Source organism: Pyrus communis, chromosome 3 (genome assembly GCF_041283825.1).
Source record: "Pyrus communis isolate YQ-2024b chromosome 3, ASM4128382v1, whole genome shotgun sequence".
NCBI lineage: Eukaryota > Viridiplantae > Streptophyta > Magnoliopsida > Rosales > Rosaceae > Pyrus > Pyrus communis.
In genome coordinates, this window is record NC_142567.1 from 22,343,507 (window position 1) to 22,363,183 (window position 19,677).

The window sequence follows — 19,677 nt, forward strand, 5'->3', positions numbered from 1 at the left end:
CTACGGTTTTTTTTTCACTCCTTGCTAAAATGATAGACGTTCCTTTCCGACCCTTGCAAAGCGAAAACCTTTATTGGCTTGTGGCCTTACCAGAACGATACCTGAGGAGTTCTCCTCGTTGGATTTTGATGAAGCAAAGTTTAACTACCATTAAGAGATTTGGATTCAATTTTAATTCACTAAGAGATGACCTAACACGCTAATGGACAGTTGACGACATTCGTGGTAGGTCTATAACTTGATGGAAACCAAGGGAGGTGCAACCATTTACCTGTCTTAAATCATAACCACAGTGGAAGTACTGCTACTAGATTTAACGTTTATTTTCCCGCATGTGATTTGTCTGTAAAGCAGTAAAGACTCCTTAAGGTGAGGAGCCAAGTAATTTTCTTTGGGTGATATGATCATATAAGCAACACAATGCAAATAACTAGATCCAGAAAAATTTGACGCAGCTTATGTACAAGTCCTTCAATTTGCTTGAGTTGAAACACATTTTTATGAGCTTCAATTTGCTTGAGTTCAAACACATTTTTATGAGAAAAAGAAATGGAAATAAAATATGACATTGTTCTAATACTTTAAATCCATACAAAATATATTGAATAGTTATTTTCTTTTTCTTGTTGAACTAACCTATTCATTTTCTCAAATCCAATTCCTTTCTTCTCATCTATCTCATCAAAACGGAATCCAACTTGTGACTATGGAGATGCCGAATCTCAGGTATCAAAGTCAATCATCTGCCGGCTGAAAGAATAATCTCCAAATAATCCAAGTCAACTGTCTGCAGAATCATCCAACATCAAAAAACGTTAAACAAGCTTCAAACAGTCCTCTCCGGCAGTTCAGCATTGAAACAAATGCCTTGAGTTGTTGATATGTTCACGAGTCCATTTGGTAATGCATAGAAGGCAATTGCAAGGAAATGATTTGGGTCCATCAGTCTTCCATTTCTGAGTCCAGAACAGGGAGGATGCTCAGGGCTGAAGAACTAAGATGCATGCCCCGAACAATCCCCCCATACTCAACCTTAATCCTGTGGCATAGAAGCAATATGGAATCCCACAATGCTGTCATTCCCTGAAACAAAGATTGTATCTCTTCGTCAGTTCAAATGATAATGAAACAACTGCTGTTTCCAAATTCTTTGTAGATTGATGGAACAAATTCAATAGCACTGGCACAATAAACAGACTGAATGACTAGTAAAACACCAGCAACTTAGAAGAACTCAATTTGGTATGAAAGTGGCATTGATCGTTACATTTATGCCTTCTCCCAACTGACGATGTTTAACTAAGCGAGCACATACTAGTAAGTACCTACCTGAAGAGAAAGTTGTGATTTCTTATCCCAATACAAGGCAAAAACTGGTGGACTTTGCCTTCCAACTGCGAGTACACAAGCTCCTGGGTGGACAGCAGAAGGGACACCAGATACGACGGCTATGTACTTCTCAGGAAACCTTTCTTTCGGAGGTACGATTCCCAAGAAAAAGGGATTTTTGCTCGAATGAGCACCAGCATAGGATGTAGGATCAACATGCAGCATCCATTTTGGATGCTCCAGGAAAGCACAGAACAGATACAAGAGCAAGTGAGAATCAGTTGGCAGTTCAAGAGTCCACTTCTTGTTCTTTTTATCGTATACCTCTCCACTTCCAAGATATTCATAATTCTTCAAGCATGTTCCTTCAGCAAGCTCTGTGAAACTCGCCCAGAAAAGACTGAGTTTATATTATAAAGGCAAATGATATCCATAAACTCTATATCTCAAATTAACATAAGTAATTAGGAGACTAGAATAAGCCCTTGAAACTTTAGAAATACGAACAAGGCAGATTAGGCAATCTCAAGCTTTGATTTCGTGGATAGTTCTGATAGAGGTCTGACCCGGGATTTTTGTTACTGCAAGACAGTGTTGACAGTACTGTAGCCTGAGTATAGTTTACAATATCATGTAACTTAGGGTTTTTTGTGGGTCCATTTTGTAACAGTTGGGCATCTTTTAGTTGTCTTTGACAAATTACAATCATGTGCTCAAGACTTGTTTTATTCAAGAATACTGATTACGGTTGTAACAATCTGGATACATATTCAGACTACTCCCATGAATGAAGACTGATTTGAGCATGCAACCATTTTAACTCTAGTGAACCCTAAGTGTGGTCTTTCTACCTCTCGGAGTGATCCAAAAGACCTACTGGTTTGAGGCTTGAAGCAGAACTTTCTTAAACAATCAAACCCTAATTGACAAACTCCCAATATTTCCCCCTAGCCATCCTACGCCGATGCCCACATAAAGGTGATGCACAATGAAAATCACTAACTTAAGTACCTCGAATCCTTTGTACTGTATATTCTGCTCGAATACTGCTCTGTGGTAGCAGACCCTTAATCAACTCTCCCTTCATTAATGCATGAAGCCTCTGGTGTTCAGTGATAGCATCCAGACACTCCTGCATAAGAGGGACCAATGCATTTTGTGGTGGGGTTTGTTGCAGACTGAATTGAGGCTTGGCTGCATATGATGAGAAGTATCACATTATAACATTGTCACAACCATTTAAGAAAATTTTAAATGAAATGTGATCGTAATTGAAGAACAAGTTGAACAACTTACAGGTGGAAGCATCAATAGCCTGGACAAGACGAGCTCGCAATTGATGCAGAAGTCCATCTTCATCAAGAGTTAATGTTGGCCGCCATTCCTTAGTCCCATCCATTGAAGACACAGTAGCACTTCTAGTAGTTGGCAAATCGCTTCCAACTTGACTAACTGTGATCGGCATCCCAAGTTTGGCAGCTGTTTGGATTACCTATAAATTTACGAATTTTATATAGATTTAGTATCAGACAGAATATACATTATACAAAAACATCTATTCATCTTGTCATCAGATTTCAGCTTCTGCAGTTGAAACATTACACTTTCTTACCAACCACCAAACATTACACTTTCCTCGATATAAGACTAGGAAGGGAAAAAAACGCAGGAGGTGGAACTGGTGAATATAAACCTGAATATGACTGGTTTCAATCTTGTGAAGCAGGGGATTAAGCAAAACTGAAGAAAACCACTGCCTGAGGTTGTCACGCCACTGCTCAATTTGAGGATATATTCCCAAACGCTCAAATGCATTAATTGATTCTTCCATGGACATGGGTGGAGGAAGCTCACCCTCTCCTTTCTTTGGGGGAGTGCTGAACTTCTGGGAACCTGGAGACATCCTGACAGGCCTCAATGGTGTACTCCTAGTAGTTCCAGATGTATTAGCTGAACTGGGACTGGTTACACCAAAGCCTCTAATGGTGGGTGGTGGAGTTGCCAGTTTCCCTGCTGATTCCGTGATTTTCTCATCCACGTCTGCCAAGAACTGTTCAAATTGTTCTTCTGACATTATCTCTCTTGTAGAGGCTCGCTTGCTTGACCAAGGGGTGGAGAGCACTGAATCCACTCCGGGTGAATTCTGGACAGAAGACAATGGTGAAACACCCCCTGACACAAGATACAAAGAAGATGAAGAACCAGGTGATTTAGAAGTGTTACTGATAGATCCCATCTTAGTTCCTCCACTGGTGTTTGACTTATCCATGCCAAGTCGGGACACACGACTTGAACTGGTGATAGGCTGATGAAGTGGAACGAGCACATCTGAAGGAGAAGACATGTGGGGTTTGGACTTGGGAGGTTTCTTCGAAGACTCAGATACGACTTGTTCAACCTTTGGCTTAATTCCCAAAAGTCCTAATTGGCGATTTGTAAGGGGTTTTTTATCGCCATTTCCTTTTGAGGGAGATTTAGTTGGCACGAAAGCGGCATTTCTCAATGAGATGGCTCTGAAGAGTGCAAATAGAGTTCCCAAAAATACTAAGCCCACCACGGTATGTATTACTTTGACAAACAAATCTGAAAGCCAAAACAAGATGTTCAAAACAAGCTAGACCAATCAAAGCATCAAGTTCAAACCAATCAAAGGATCTGGCTCGAATTTAACAACTTACAGGCTGCCTCTTGGGAAAGACTTTTGGGCTTCAAATTGTCAATAAACCCATTTTCCCTTCAACAATTTAAGGCAGTTTATTGCGTTAGCCAACACGTAATATAGAGCCGAAACCAATTTCAATGGCCCAACACATTCTTCTTATTCAAATTCTTTCTTTGATATATAACATAAACATAATACGAACAATGAAAGTCTTGAATTTCTTCTTGGTAGATAAATACAGACTCGAACAAGATATGCACATATAGTTTGCTCATTAGGTCTTAAAAATCCCAAAACCCAAAGAACAAATCTCAAGATTCAAAAATTGAAGTTTTTATTTTGTTCTTCTTCCTATTATTCAGTTTCTTAGATTCTATCCCCATTCTTTCTTCCTTTTATCAGCAATCCAACAGAGCAACGTTCCCAAACTAAAGACACAAAAGAAAAAAACCAAAAAAAAAAATCTTGGCTTAAACCCTCTTCAAACCCTAGTTTTTGAAATTCGGCAATTGGGTACCTGGAGAACATCGCAATGAAGGCCACGGCGGTAGCGGAGGAGAAAGAGAAGATGCAGAGGACTGCATGCTTGGAAGGGCGGAGGCTATTGGCGGTGAGGGCAGCGGAGAAGGATGGGTTCTGGTACACTGAGAACTTGGAGGGCTTCGGCGGAGGCGAGCCTTTGTCTCTGGAATCCATGGCTGGTGGGATGGAGTGTGAGTGGACTTCGAATGTGTTAGCAGCGCCCACTCAGCGACTGTCTGAATCTCTCGCCTTGTGACATTGGTGTGAGCTTCGTGGGTTTTGGGCGCTCTCGGTTTGGCTGCGGTTTGAAAAACAAAAATTTTCAAAAGCAAACAAAATAAGTGGGTGTACTAGTTTGAGTGATTTTAATATATTTATGAATTATTTTTTTTTTTTCTTGCAGGGGCGTTTGTTTGCCCTCACTAAGTTGGACTAGATTGGACTGGACTAGTTATTAGTCCAATACTGTGTTTGTTCCATGCTGGGACTAACATTAATGAGACTAAAGTGGACTAGCATGGACAAAACCCTTCACTAAGAGGTCTTAGCGAGACCCCCCAATAACCATGGGACTATCCTCTCTTTCTCATCCTTATCATGCTCAACGACCACTCCTGACAGACTCCTCGTCATCTCCGGTCACCTAGATCAATCATTAACTTTCCGACTCTCTTTCAGATCCATTTCACAACCAACTTTCATATAAAATATACCAAATTGAAGCTGGGAGTGACAAGATTACGATTTTACCTGAATCAGGGCCAAAATGTGGTTGAATGTGGTCGGAAAATGGCCTGGAAGTCTCGGCTTGTTTGGGCTTCTTCAAATCCATGACAGATTCGAGCATTCAAAGCTAAGATCTCGGTCCAGGGATGTGATGAATTTTTTTGGCGGTGCTAACTTCATCCAATTTAACGAGGGTTGGCCGGAAAACACATCGGGAAACCTGCAACTTGTCGGGAAAATTGGAGCCGTGAGGTTCCGTTCGAACAACGCATAGCTAGAGAGGGAGGGAGGGAGGACAGAGAAATAGAGACTGGAATCAATAAGGAGTTTGACCAGGAATGAGAAAGAGACATGAATTGAGAGGTCTAAGAGGAAAAAAAGAGGGAGAGGTTGGGACGATGAGAGAGGAGGAAAAAAGTGGGACGGAAATGGTAGGAAAAGATGGAGAAAAAGATAAGATCATAATAAAATATTAATAATTTATATATTAAATAATATAATATTAGAATTTGTTATTATCCAGCTTCTTAGTCCAATACTGCACCAAACGCTTCACTAAGTTAGTCCAGTTTAGTCTAGTCTAAGCCAGTCCAGCTTAGTCCTTGAAGCTAATCCAGTCCGAGATAGTCTGGCGCAACAAACGCCCCCTCAAAGAATCACTTAAAAATCGGATTAAACCATTAAAAGAACTAAAATATTTCAAAATTTTAATTAAATACACTTCATAAAAGTGACAATGAACCTACTCCAATTTATTATTTTTCCACCACCAAAAAAATCTAAAAAAATAGAGAAAAATCTTACTCTTTTTTTACCCGCTTTATCTCTAAAATATCTTTACTATGACAATTTAATTAGGTGACCCAACCCAATACAGCTCACCAGCACGGCCTTCCAACCGTTCTGAAATTCCATAAGACCCCTAAGACTCTTTCCAACCATGGGCTAAAAGCCAAATTACCTCATTTATTCCTCCCCCTCCCCCAAACACCACCCAACCCAAGCTAAAACATTGGGCTACAAGCCAAATGCTAAAGCTGGGCCAAATACACCCCCCCCCCCCAAACACATGGACTTGCTGGAACTTGGGCCAGTCTCAACCCACCCACACGCCAATGCACCACACGCGATAGGTTTGAAATTGTTTCCTGACATCATGGGGACCACTGTCAAGGCCCCTGTCGGCCACTTCCCCGAGCCCAACGGCTCTTTTGCGCATCGAACGGCCATCATTTAAGGATCGTTGGTTGATCCAACGGTCCAGATTCAATTTTTTTTTAAAAAAAATTGTTATTTTAAAATACATTGAATCCAACGGCTGTGATCGAATATAATCAAATCTAACAGTAAAAAAAAAGATCTAACGGCCCAAATTTAAATCCAACGGCTAAATAATTAAAAAATATATATTTAACTCAAAATTCACCCAAAAACTCTATAAATACTTATGTATTTATTCAAACATCCACACAAAACTCAATTTTCTCCTACAATTCTTCCAATTTATCTTTCTACCACATCTTTCCATTTCCAAATTGTTCAACATGGCAAGAGAGCATATTAGAGGTCGTAATTGGACCTGTGAGGAAGATGTTGCTTTATGCTTGGCATGGGTTTCTGTTAGCAAAGATGGTGCAGTTGGCACAAATCAAAATAAAAAAGTTTTGTGGGATAAAATCATTGCAAAGTTTCAAGAAAACTGCAACGGCGGCGGGCGGGACGATGGTGGTGTTTATGATGGAAAACTATCAACAAAGCATACACTTTATGGAAGGGAAGCTTGGAAAGAGTCGTGGTTGGCATGGCTCGTGGAAGGAACGCTGCAAAAATTGTGAGTTTTGTTCTTGATATTTTATTTGTCATGTACATAATATTAGTTTGCAACTAAATATTTTTATGTATTTTTTGCATAGGATGACAAAGCAATAGAAATTTCCAAGACAGGAGTAACACCAAAAAATCAAGTTTTTAAGTTGTAACATGCTTGGGACGTCCTCAAGGATTGTCCAAGGTGAGGAACTGATGCGGACCAACAATGGGGAAGATTATTTCAATGTGAAGCCGCACAAACAAATGCCGGAGATGAAGGTGTCGAGGAAGGTGTTGATGAAATGACCCAATCTCCTTATTTTGCAAGGCCCCTGGGAAGGGATAAGCAAAATGAAGCAAAGAGAAAAGGGAAGTCCCAATATCCGATGAGTGGATACTTTGCTACCGGAATTGCAAAATTGAACGAAACCCTTAGCACTCACCAAGAAGAAACGGCCCAAATGCATTTGCAAATGAAGGAAATCTCGAATAGGGAGCAAGATAGGTTTGAAATTAATTTCATGATGGAGGACCTCAACAAATACACTCCAGAGAGGAAGAAGTTCTTAAGTGGTAAGCAAAAGGAAATTTTGCGAAAGTCTGCCTCAAGGAGTATGTTTCGAGATAATGAATCCTCTGAACCCTATATCCCAAGTCAATCACGAAGTCCAACACCAAGTGAAGATGGTGGATATGATTATTAAGTTTATGTAGTGTATGAATTATGTGCTTTATTAATTAAGTTTATTAATTGTCATTTGTATTAAGTTTATGTAATTTATTAATTATGTAGTTTATGAATGATCGGTTATATTAAGTTTATGTGGTTTATGAATTATCGTTTGTATTAAGTTTATGTGGTTTATGTACTTTATTAAATTTATGTCTTATTAATTATTGTACTTATTATTCCACACTTTGATGTAGAATAGATGCCTTCAATAATTCAACCTCCATTCAATAATTTATCCAACATAGTAAACAAAATACTTTGCACAAGAAGACACTTAAATTTATTACTAGAAAATAACAACATAGTACACTTAAAATTATTACATAAATGCTTAACCAACATCATCAACGTTCACCTTCTTAGCCCCAGACATGCTCAACCAAATCCTTGCGGAGTGTGTCATGATATTGAGGAGCTTGAATTCTATTTAAACGTCTCATATACTCACTCAAGGTAACCTTATCCTGTCGGGTCTCATATGTGGTTGGAGCGAGATATTCAACATCTCTTGCAATAGCTCTAGCATGTGTTGGTTGGTCATCATCCACATCTTCGTTTGAATCTTCTTCAATTTCGATGTACTCATATTCCACAATCATGTTGTGCAAAATTATGAACGTCATCATGATTGAATGAAGGTCTTCAGTTTGCCAAAATCATGCAGACCCTCTAACAATGGCTCATCTTCATTGCACTATTGGGATGAAAAAATTTTTTGACAAAGGTAGACCAATTAGGATAAATACCATCAGTTAGGTAGTAACCTAACTCATACCTATTATCATTTACCTTGTACTGAAATTCTGGTGCCCATCCATTGACAACATCATCGAACAAAGGAGAATACCAAAGAACGTTGATATCGTTGTTTAATCCAAAAGCGCCGAAGAAAGCATGCCAAATCCATGTGTCGTAAGACGCCACAACCTCGAGCATGATGGTTGGCTTATTATGACAGCCCTTGAATTGGCTAGCCCAAGCAGTAAGACAATTTTTCTACTCCCAATGCATACAATCGAGACTTTGTATCATGTCAGGGAAGCCTCTTTTGTCTGCCTTGTGTAAAAGTCTCTTCAAGTTTTCACGATTTGGCTTATGAAGGTATTTGGCTCTATATGTGGCTTAAATTGCCTGACAGAAACGCTTTAGGTTCTCAAAGCAGTACTCTCCGCAAGTCGGCAATACTTGTCAGTTGAGTCTGCAGAGCACCTATTAGCTAGCATGCGAAAAGTAGATGTGAGCTTCTAATGAGGTGATAGACTTTGTCGGCCTCCGACATCTATCTTCCTTGTAAAGTAGTGGTCATGATTGACAACTGCGTTGAAAATGCTTTCAAAAAGCTCTCTCCTCATCCGAAACCACCTCTGAAAATCATGAGCAGGAAATTTCGGACGCTTGATGAAATAATCTTTTATCATTCGGTGATGACACTCTTTTGTATTACGTTGCACAAATGAATGCCCCGTTACAGAACCATGATGGCTAGATTCACCATGGCACTCATATTGCATAAACGAGTTTACAAGTTCAGTTTCGGCGTTGATCAATTCAGTATCCTCAATCTCAACCTTGCTTGGTATTGTGTCATCTGCATTGTCATGCTATGCCTTTTTCCATCACCTATTGATGAGATATTGATGATTTTTAGGAAATAAAAACTCTTTGAAAGTTGAAAGATTGGTGAATATAAAGGATGATTGAAGGTTGAAAGGTTATGTGATCAACTAATATTGGACATGTGTTTATATAGAAGATGATTGATGAAAATTGAACGGTTGGTGAAAGTTGAAAGTTTGGTGTTGAACGGTTGGTGAATTGAAAGTTTGGTGAAAGTTGAAGACTTGTTTTGTGGAAAATTTAGTGATTTTTCAATAGTTATCAAAATTTAAATATTTTTATATTAAAATGTTTATAAAATTAATTTACGATAGTCTACATATTTATTTAAAAAAAATTTAATTTAAGAAAAAAATTAGCCTAAGTTCATTCTTTTATAATCACGGACTAAAATTTTAGGTTAGAAGAGTTGGAGCAAAAAAGTTATTTTTGGGTTAAAAGCTAAATTTTCCGGGCTAAAAAATTTGGTTTTTAGCCCAAGGATTGTAGATGGTCTAAGAGCATCTTTAAAAGAGATGTTAAAATTCTAAGTGGAATGTTCCTATACATATTTGACATCAAAATTCTTTCCAATCGAAATGTTATTTGCTGACTGGTTCTGAGGGCTTAGTGATTTGGAGTCAAATTTGACATCAATGTCAAATTTATTTTTAATTCATTTTAATGGTCGGTCGCTTATTCCACTATAACATTTCAACCAATAAAAAAAAATTTCAACATTTTTTTAATAATTACAGCCATTTAAAGATCTATTTAAATAATAAAATAACATTTCACAATTCGGTTGGAGAAGTCAAAATTTGACATAAGACTCCAGATTGCCACATTAGTCATCAATTATAATTTGACATCTCATTTGAAAATGATCTAAAACTCCAAAAAGTCACAACCCAAAACCCCTCTAAAAGGGTTGGACCCCAAAAAAAAAGTCTCAGCCCTTCGATTCTTTCATTTGAGTTTTCCATTTTTCAAAAATTAATTTCACTATTGTTGTATGTATTTTACACTAAGGTCAAAGATGGGGAGTTTGACTACGCGAAGACAATAGACAACCTAATTTAATCGAATTTGTTAACCTCAAGATTCGAACCTAAGCTAAGACCTTTCATGTACAAGTGAAAAGAAATACAATCAAACCGTAGTATTGAGTGACATTGCAATATTAAAAGTTACAAATGATAAGACATGTGGGTGAGCATATCACCACTAAAAAAAAAGTAAAATGGTTATTTAATGTTTTTTACAATATGATATTCTATCTAGATGTGACAAATCAACTTATTGAATTGTTTAATTTGATATCACTATAATGGATACATTCATTTGCATGACACTTCAAACAGGTTCATTTGAGGTTTATTTGAAAATAGAAAGTTCACAGTTAAATCAGCTACTTGAGTACAAAATGAAAATCACTAAAGTTATACAAGGCATAAGGTTTTGAATAAAATGTGAAAGCTTACCTTTCCGCAGAAGGTGAAGATGTTTACTTGGTTGTTAATTAAAGGAAGATAATAAATGAGAAAACGCCTTAATAGATTTGTTCAAGATTTAAATAGTAAGTGTCCCTTGTGTGGCATGGCAGAAGAAGATCAAAACAACAGTTCCAATAAGATTTCATTCTTGAACAAAAATCTATTTTTTTGATTTATTTCATCTATTCCATGACCGGAACATGAGGGAATACAATCTTCCTTAACTACAATTATGCTAAGGATGTTTGGAGCTTAGCTCCATACGATCCCTAAAATGCAAACCTCAAGTTCAAGTGTTGATATCTTGGATTGGCTAGAATCGATGCCAAGCTCTAAGGCTACTAAGGTCATCTCCAATCGAAGGGGCTATGTTTAGCCTTTTTCCAGATTATAGCCCTACAAAAAATTATTTTTTAATAAATAGTGCTACGTCATATTTATATACCATCTCCAATTGAAGGGGCTATTTTTTAGCCCCCTCAATAATTTATTATTTTAAGTTTGTTCTTTAATTTTATTGGTTAATTGAGTTAAACTACTATATTAAAATAAGATTTCCGAACATATTTTGAGTGACATTCGTTGCTAAATAAATAAGCTTCCAAACATATTTTGAATGCCACTTAAAAATGTGGCCATTTGAAAATTATTGAAAAAAATTAAAGGGAAGATTATTGGAATAGGTAATGAAAAAGAGTGTTTAAGGTAAATAAAATGTGAAGAATTAAAATAAAATGAGTTAAGATAGTATGGAAGCATGAAAAAGTTAGGAGACATGGTATTAAAATGTTTTAGGTATTTATAGGAAAAAAATTAGAAATTAAAATTTTCTTTTAATTTCGTCTTAAAAAAAATCCAGTTGGGCCTAACTGAAAAAGCTGGCTAGCTAAAGATGGCTAGCCCGCTGGCCATATGGCTGAATTTTCGTCTGATGGGTCCCAAGATTTTTTTGCTTAGACCTCTATCGGAGATGGATTTTGTGTCAAAAAGGGCTATTCTTTGGCCAATGATCCTATGACCAGCTCAGTTAAAGATGATCTAACTCTCTCCTCTTAGCACAACTCTTTTAATTTGTGGGCAACTTTGGAATGATAGAAAATTTGTTAATTTTCCAAGCTATTCGTCCGAACCCTGCTCATTCTATTACTCTCGTTGTTGTTGCAGATGTGAATTATTTCAACATCCATGTTAAGAATGTCAAGAAGGGGCATCAAGGGTGATAAATGTCAACCTATCATTGTTAGAGCGCTTTGAACCGAGGTGAAACTACTATCTCAGTGGTAATTAAGGGAAGCACTTAAATGTGCGAGATAAAAGGCCTTCTTCGGATTTTTGTGCATGGTGATTCAAAACTGGTTATCCATGTGGTTCAAGGACTTTGTGGTGTTCCTTGGAGACTTAGACAGATCATTGAGGACATTCGTTGGTTGACATCTTCCTTCTCATTGGTCAAATGGGCTCGTATCTTCAGGGAAGCAAACTTTGTAGCAGATGCCATTGTGAGTGCATATCTTTCTTTCCAAAATACGCATATTTGGGATACATGTATTCCTGATGTGGCCTACAGTGCTTTTCTTTTCGATGGTATTGGTATTTGGTTGTATGATATGCTTTTCTCTTTAAAGGGTAAATTACACTTTCATACCTCAGGTTTGAGGTCTATTTCAATTCCTTACAACATCTTCAAAACATTTCACTTTCATACCTTAAGTACTGTTTTATTTCAAAATAATACCTCCGTTACATTTTCCATCCATTGATCCGTTAAGTGCTGACGTGGCTACCACATATATGCCACGTGGCTGCCAAATGTCTGCCACGTGGCAAAAAAAATGATTTTTTAATTTCTTTTTAAAAGACCTGAATTTTCTCAAAAATAAATAAATAAATTTGCACCCCTACTTCCCTAAACCTACAAGAAGAAGAAGAAGGAGTAGAAGAGGAAAAAAAATAGTGCTTGAACCTGCCTTCCCCCTTCCCCCACCCGGGCGCCACCCGCCTCCCCCCACCCGGGCGCCACCCGCCTCCCCCCCCCCAAAAAAAAACACTTTGGAGGTGGGTGATGGGGATTTTTGGGAAGGGGAATGAGGGATGGAAGAAAGGGGTGGCTCGGGTGGGATTTTGGGGTGGGTGATGATGGATGAGAGAAGGGATGGGGAAGATGATTTTTGGGGTTTTTTTTTTTTCCTCCTCCTCTTCTTCTTCTAGGTTGTAGGTTTTTGGGGGTGGGTAGGGATGGATTTCAAATAATTTTTTTTTTAAGAAAATTCAGGTTTTTTTAAAAGAAATTAAATATATTTTTTTTGTCACGTGGCAGACATTTGGCAGCCACATGACATATATGTGGTAGCCACGTCAGCACTTAACGGATCAATGGATGAAAAATGTAACAGAGGTATTATTTTGAAATAAAATAATACTTAAGGTATGAAAGTGAAATGTTTTGAAGATGTTGTAAGGAATTGAAATAGTCCCCAAACCTGAGGTATGAAAGTGTAATTTACCCCTTTTTAAATGAATTTTTTATTTATATTATAAAATTGGAAAATGTTATTGACACTCCAAAAATCTCATTCTACACTCCTTACAAGTGTATTTTTCTTTTCAAATATAAAAAGTTTGAAATGTAGAATGAAATATTTCGAGTGCTAATAACATTTCTCATAAAATTTTTCAGATTATTTTGATGGAATTTATAAATTATAATCTTATCCGATTCAATTTCTAAATTTAAAAAAATTGAAAACTTTCCTTCTCAAACGCAGATAAGGAAGCCAGCATGGTTTCATGGATCAACAATGACATGGTATGGTCTCCGTATCCGTCTTGTTAACGCATCGTCAACCCCCACCACACGTAATTACGAATTGATTGAGTACTTAATTACGGAAATGACACCCGTGCAGCTCCCATTTTAGCATTTAGCATCCATTGCCGCTCTGCACGCCATCTTCTTCTTCCTTCTTCTTCTCTGAAACTCTCTCTCTCCTCCTATCTCTCTCTCTTTCTCTCTCTGTCTAAAAAAAGGAACCAGTGAATATGCAAAGGCTATTTGCTGCGAGGTCTACATGCGCTGCGATTGTCAGAAATCAGAGAAAGTTTGCTTCTTTTTCTACCGCCTTACTTTTCGATGATACTCAGATTCAGGTCCTTCTCTCTCTCTCTCTCTCTCTCTATATATATATGTATGAATTAAAATTCACGAGTAGAAGTTATAAATATTGGATTAAACTATATGTGTTGATTGCACTTCTCTGCGAAAACTTTCAAGAGCAATCTCGAAATCTCCGTTCAGTGATGGAAGTGCTAATATAGCAGACGACTGAAGTGATTTCTGTGGAAAATAGTAAGAAGTTGTTTCTTTGAAACGGTCAATTTAGCAGGTGGAGAGTAAAAATTAGATTGCTCCGAGATAAAAATACGAGCCCATTTGAAAATTCATGTATTCAGTAGTGTTCTTTTGACCTCTGTCAATTCTCTCTCTAGGAACATTGGATTGAAGTATTTATGTTGATTGCATTTCTGGGTAAATTTTTAGAAAGGAAGTGCTGATTCAGCCAGACGATTGAAGTAAAATTGTAGTAACAGTGAAAAGTTTTCGTCTGTTTCGATTGGAGTGGTCAATTTAGCAGGAGAAGAGTACAATTAGAGGGGTCCCAGAGTACAATTTATATGTTGTTCAGCTCTGTGTGACTCCGTGAATTAACTGTCTTTCTTTTTCTTTTTGTTGGTTTGTTATGAATGCAGTTTAAAGAAAGTGTTGCTCAGTTTGCACAAGAAAACATCGCCCCTCATGCGTCGAAAATAGACCACACAAATTATTTACCTCAGGAGGTCAACTTATGGAAACTCATGGGGGATTTTAATCTTCATGGAATTACTGCACCAGGTAGAGTTTTCATCATACAGACAAGAGCTCTACTTATTACTTAGTTTAAATTCTATTGGAGATTTTGACTGTCTTATCCTTTCAAAGTTTATTCTAATTAGTGTTTGTGTAGAGAGGCATGTTTTTAGTGTGAATGTGATGATGCTGTGTGCTTGTACCTTTATCTTTATTCTCTGAAGCTTTCCTTTCCTTCTTTGTTGTTTTAATTGAAAACATATATCAAGGATGAATTTTTCTTTGGGCGTGCTTCTACCCACGACATTTTTGGTTTTCCGATGTATAGGGCCATGAGGTCTTTATATTAACTTGTAGTGTAGGATTCCGTGAGATAGCAAATTGCTGTAGGATGCCGTGTTATTTAACACAAAAGTTTTCATGTCTTTTTTGTTGGTACTAAGTGACTTAATATTCATTCACAAACTGTAGTAGGATCATGAGAATTTTCATTCATCGGTTTGGTAGGATGGGTAAAAATTAATGGGAATAATGAAGAGAAGGGAAAAGATATCAATGCTCTATTGATCTTATTGGTTGGTAGAAGGAAGTTATCAAGTAATGAAATGGTTAGATTGATTTATTAAGAATCTTTGGATTGTCATTTCTTTCCTTCTTCAATCGTATTTATGCATTTTCATTCAATATACTGCAGATTCATGAATTTAGAAATTTGACTATGGGTTGTCTTGTAGAGGAATATGGAGGGCTTGGTCTTGGTTACTTGTATCACTGTATAGCTATGGAAGAAATAAGCCGTGCTTCAGGGTCTGTTGGCCTCTCATATGGTGCCCATTCTAACCTGTGCATCAATCAATTGGTAAACAAAAGACTGTGTGCATTTGTGATAACATGTGCTTGTATCTCGTAAGTTTTTACTCTACCATTTAATTCATTTGTTGTTTGTTTGTTTTGGTAGGTGAGGCATGGAAACCCTACTCAGAAACAGAAGTATTTGCCAAAGGTTCCATTTTCATTTGATTAAATATTTATGTATGCGTAGTGTAATGTAGCATAGTATTTACAGTTTTCAGATATGCTTAATTATAGATGACGAGTTCTATCTACCCACAATGTTCAGTGCAATCATTAGTTTGTAAAGCATTTCGACATCTTTTTACACCGTAAACTGATTTTTTTATTTTTATAAAATTTTGCCTCACATGTTATTGCTCACTGTTTTGGTTGGCACCACACATTCAAACACTAATTTTATTCACCCGGCATGATATGATTAAGGATTATTCGGTTTTGAACTTTTGAGTCATTTATCCACAGTTTTTGTGCGGGTAAAGCAGTGTATACTAATTAAATATTGATCAGAAAACTTCCTGGGTAGCTTGATATCCTTCTTCTTTCCTCACTTATTTTCAGACCAATACAAGTGGTCATTAGTCATGTCGCATGAAACTGTCTTTCCTCTGTTCTAGGTTATTTCTTAATATTGTTAATTTTCAATTTCTTCTATTCCTTTTGACTAAAAAATTCTAATTATTTATGTAGCTTATCAGTGGAGAGCATATAGGGGCTCTTGCAATGAGTGAACCCAATGGTAACTTATGCGTACTATGTGTACTACTCCACACGTTTCATCTTGTATTTACTTTCTGTGTATAATCTAGGTTTCCTTAAGTTGATTAGGCTGACCCCCTCTCTCTCTTCCAGCTGGTTCTGACGTTGTTAGCATGAAATGCAAGGCTGATCGAGTAGATGGGGGTTATGTCTTAAACGGGAACAAGATGTGGTGCACCAATGGCCCAGTTGCTCAAACATTGGTATGTTTGTTAGAATCTCTTTCTTTTAGCTATTACTGGCTATTGTCACCACTCTATGTGAAATTCAGTCAAGCAACATTACGCTATACCTTTGTTAGGTAGCATGTGCTTCCAACATCATTTTTCATGAATGCTAGAGATTGAGAATTTTCTAGAGCTTTATTTAGGATTAGGAACTTTTAAAGTAGGGAAATGCACAAGATGATGCTGTATGCTGCAATCTCTTGATGATCATTAACATACCACGCATGCTCCCAAGATTTGTGTGTCATCATTGAACTGCAGAAGACATGGACCTTCATTGCCTAAGATGCTATTGCCAATGCCATACATGTGAAGGGTTAAGTTTTATCACATACGATTGCTAAGAGATGAAGCTGTCAATGGCATATATTCTATAGCATATCACCTTATAATTGTTAACATTTTATATGGGGCCCACTTCATTAGGAGTCATCGTTTAGTGTGTTGCTATTAGTATGGAATCTTCAATGCAGTTTCTGCACCATACCCACTTTAATGGTACTAAATTTACATTTCTATATTTAGTATAATCTCATTGTAAAGTTCATACATATAAAACCTTTAGATATATGTATGTGTGTACATATGAATTTATCATATCGTTTAACTGATATTTAGAGTTCCATCAGGTTATTTATGCAAAAACAGACATTGCAGCGGGCTCAAAGGGAATCACAGCATTCATCATTGAGAAAGGAACACCCGGGTACGTTCACACAGCTATATTCTGGTCGAAACCAGATGTACATACGCATAAGCTAGTAATAATAAAGAGCCCTCTAAATTTATATAGAGTTAAGAGTGTTCCACCTGCTTTCTAATGCGACACCAATCTCCCAAAATAGGTAGGACACAGGAGAATAAAATGATTCCTGCTTGTAATTACATAAAATCAAAGTATTCTAACAAAGTGCAATCGGAATATTATGAAATCTCTCTTTTTATGAAGTTATTTATGCCCGTGCAGATTCAGTACCGCCCAGAAATTAGACAAACTTGGCATGCGAGGAAGTGATACGTACGTTGGCAATGCTTTAAGTGAAATTATCTGTATCTGGAGTCCATTCTCTCTTCTTTTGCTCTTTTTTCTACTAAATTACTAATAGTGGCAATGCTCTGAGCAGATGTGAACTTGTCTTTGAGAACTGCTTTGTTCCAGAAGAAAATGTTCTCGGGCAGGAAGGAAAAGGTGTAGTGATGCTTTTATTACAACTTTGTTATTGGAAGGAAAGATCATTTGGATTGGTTGCATGCTAAAATTCGCAGCAAGAATTGATATGTTAGTTATAACCTGATTCCTCATTTGTCGTATGGCTTCTGAGCTGCTGTTTAGTATTAGGGTGATCAAAATTTACCATTAGCAAAGACTTTCACCATGGGACTTATTCCTGTATTGCTGGAACTGCTCAACCAGACTTGTTCTGGTAATATATGATGCCAACAGTTTTGTTGCGCCACTGACCTCCCAGATTATCACCTAAAGCAAATAGACGACTTTATGCTTGTAGTTTGAATGATAAGTTGATTACTCTTTAATTCTTGGGAAAAATGGTCTGTAGACGAGAAATTAATTGGATCCCATGACAACTCTTGTTGAATGTAGATACGGTTGATATTGGAATAAGAAGTAGCATCTTTAGCTTGTCAATTATTATCATTTATCCTAAACACATAGGTGTTGGTAGAATGAGTGTGTGATGCTGTAGTGATTATGCTTCAGCTGTGGAGAAAAATTCTGCTTCCATCATATCACTTTACCAGAACATTGTTATTGCCCTTTCTTTCAGGTGTCTATGTCATGATGTCAGGGCTGGATCTAGAGAGGCTTGTTTTAGCAGGTGGGCCCCTGGGTATTATGCAGGCATGTATGGATGCTGTCCTTCCTTATGTTCGACAGCGAGAGCAGTTTGGCCGACCCATTGGAGAATTTCAGCTTATACAGGTTTTTTGTTGTATTTCACAACTAGTCTTACTGTTTTCTAGCATTGTATCTGAATTATACCCTTTATGCGTTAACGGCTTTCAATTCCAGGGGAAACTTGCTGACATGTATACCTCTTTGCAATCATCAAGGTAACGGATTTGTATTATTTCTTGGACTGCCTTTTCTTTCTTCTAATATTCAAATGGTAACAGAGTTATCCATCTCTTTCTTCCTCTCTCCCCTTCGTTTTCAGGTCCTACGTGTATTCTGTCGCAAGGGAGTGTGACAATGGAAAAATTGACCCTAAGGTGCTGTTGGTGTTTCTGAATTCTTTTTTCACTTTAGTTTGTGATCTTACAAGTTCGTCTTTGCATTTGGAAAAAAACGATTTGGCTTAGGCAAACAATAACTCTTCTAGGTATGAATTTTCAGGATTGTGCTGGAGTTATACTATGTACGGCTGAAAGAGCCACGCAGGTTGCTTTGCAGGTAAAAGATTCTGCACAAATTCCATTTGATCTCTTACTTGTGCAGATGTATAATTTTTCTACTCAAACATAAACCTCATTCAGGCCAATCAATATAGTCCTAGCTTGGCCAGACGAATAGTATTCTACATATTGCTCGAATGCCCATAACAAAGTTGATAATTTTCGTTGCCATGATTTTTTCCAAGAGTTTATCATAACTAGAACCGGGATCTGTAGAACAAGTCAGAGCTGCTCTGAACAAATCTATTTGAACGTTGCAGGCTATACAATGCTTAGGTGGTAATGGTTATGTAAATGAGTACCCAACTGGGCGTCTCCTTCGAGATGCCAAACTGTATGAGATTGGAGCTGGGACTAGTGAGATCAGAAGGATGATAATTGGCCGTGCGCTATATAAAGATCAGTGAGAGATGATGCACGTGTTCAATTTCTGAGCTGAAATATTTGCAGCTCTTGAGTACTGCATTCAAGATACTCCAGATGTTGCAGTCAGTCATTTGAGTTTCCTTCACTCACAGATTACAGAATACAGAAGCACCAAGGTTCGTAGTTGCTGGTGTATCCATGATCAGTAAACAAATGGCCAACCGATTGATCTTACTTGGTCGTTCATTGTTTTAGTAACTGATGCATCCATGATCAGAAAACGCGAATCAAGTTTTCTTCAGGTAATAAAAACAGTAAAAGTTTGGAAATTTGATTTGCTT

General features: G+C 37.4%; 2 protein-coding genes across 2 annotated transcripts; one reads left to right on the forward strand and one right to left on the reverse strand.

Moving 5' to 3' along the window:
• Nucleotides 1-459: 459 nt before the first annotated feature.
• Nucleotides 460-4,862, reverse strand: LOC137715702 (cytochrome B561, amino-terminal protein). The gene is made up of 7 exons (XM_068455043.2): nucleotides 4,509-4,862; nucleotides 4,008-4,063; nucleotides 3,023-3,912; nucleotides 2,626-2,821; nucleotides 2,341-2,523; nucleotides 1,330-1,706; nucleotides 460-1,083 (listed from the first exon to the last, which is right to left on the reverse strand). Exons 1-7 carry the CDS (start codon nucleotides 4,685-4,687, stop codon nucleotides 943-945), a joined length of 2,022 nt encoding a protein of 673 aa, XP_068311144.1. The 5' UTR covers nucleotides 4,688-4,862; the 3' UTR covers nucleotides 460-942.
• An 8,772-nt stretch (nucleotides 4,863-13,634) lies between these two features.
• IVD (isovaleryl-CoA-dehydrogenase) lies at nucleotides 13,635-19,665 on the forward strand. Its single transcript, XM_068454060.2, has 14 exons — nucleotides 13,635-14,020; nucleotides 14,621-14,762; nucleotides 15,452-15,576; nucleotides 15,676-15,720; nucleotides 16,260-16,308; nucleotides 16,422-16,531; nucleotides 17,185-17,261; nucleotides 17,523-17,573; nucleotides 17,680-17,744; nucleotides 18,343-18,497; nucleotides 18,588-18,628; nucleotides 18,733-18,787; nucleotides 18,912-18,968; nucleotides 19,231-19,665. Exons 1-14 carry the CDS (start codon nucleotides 13,913-13,915, stop codon nucleotides 19,375-19,377), a joined length of 1,227 nt encoding a protein of 408 aa, XP_068310161.1. The 5' UTR covers nucleotides 13,635-13,912; the 3' UTR covers nucleotides 19,378-19,665.
• Nucleotides 19,666-19,677: the final 12 nt, after the last annotated feature.

What these genes read in the sequence shown, in the direction of transcription:
- LOC137715702 (XM_068455043.2), bottom strand. Translation starts at nt 4,687, where the DNA reads ATGGATTCCAGAGACAAAGGCTCGCCTCCGCCGAAGCCCTCCAAGTTC. An exon ending in TTCATTGCGATGTTCTCCAG is followed by an intron (nt 4,064 to 4,508) that starts GTACCCAATTGC and finishes AAATTGTTGAAG; the next exon opens with GGAAAATGGGTTTATTGACA. An exon ending in AATCACAACTTTCTCTTCAG is followed by an intron (nt 1,084 to 1,329) that starts GTAGGTACTTAC and finishes TCTTTGTTTCAG; the next exon opens with GGAATGACAGCATTGTGGGA.
- IVD (XM_068454060.2), top strand. Translation starts at nt 13,913, where the DNA reads ATGCAAAGGCTATTTGCTGCGAGGTCTACATGCGCTGCGATTGTCAGA. An exon ending in TGCAATGAGTGAACCCAATG is followed by an intron (nt 16,309 to 16,421) that starts GTAACTTATGCG and finishes TCTCTCTTCCAG; the next exon opens with CTGGTTCTGACGTTGTTAGC. An exon ending in GGCATGCGAGGAAGTGATAC is followed by an intron (nt 17,574 to 17,679) that starts GTACGTTGGCAA and finishes TGCTCTGAGCAG; the next exon opens with ATGTGAACTTGTCTTTGAGA.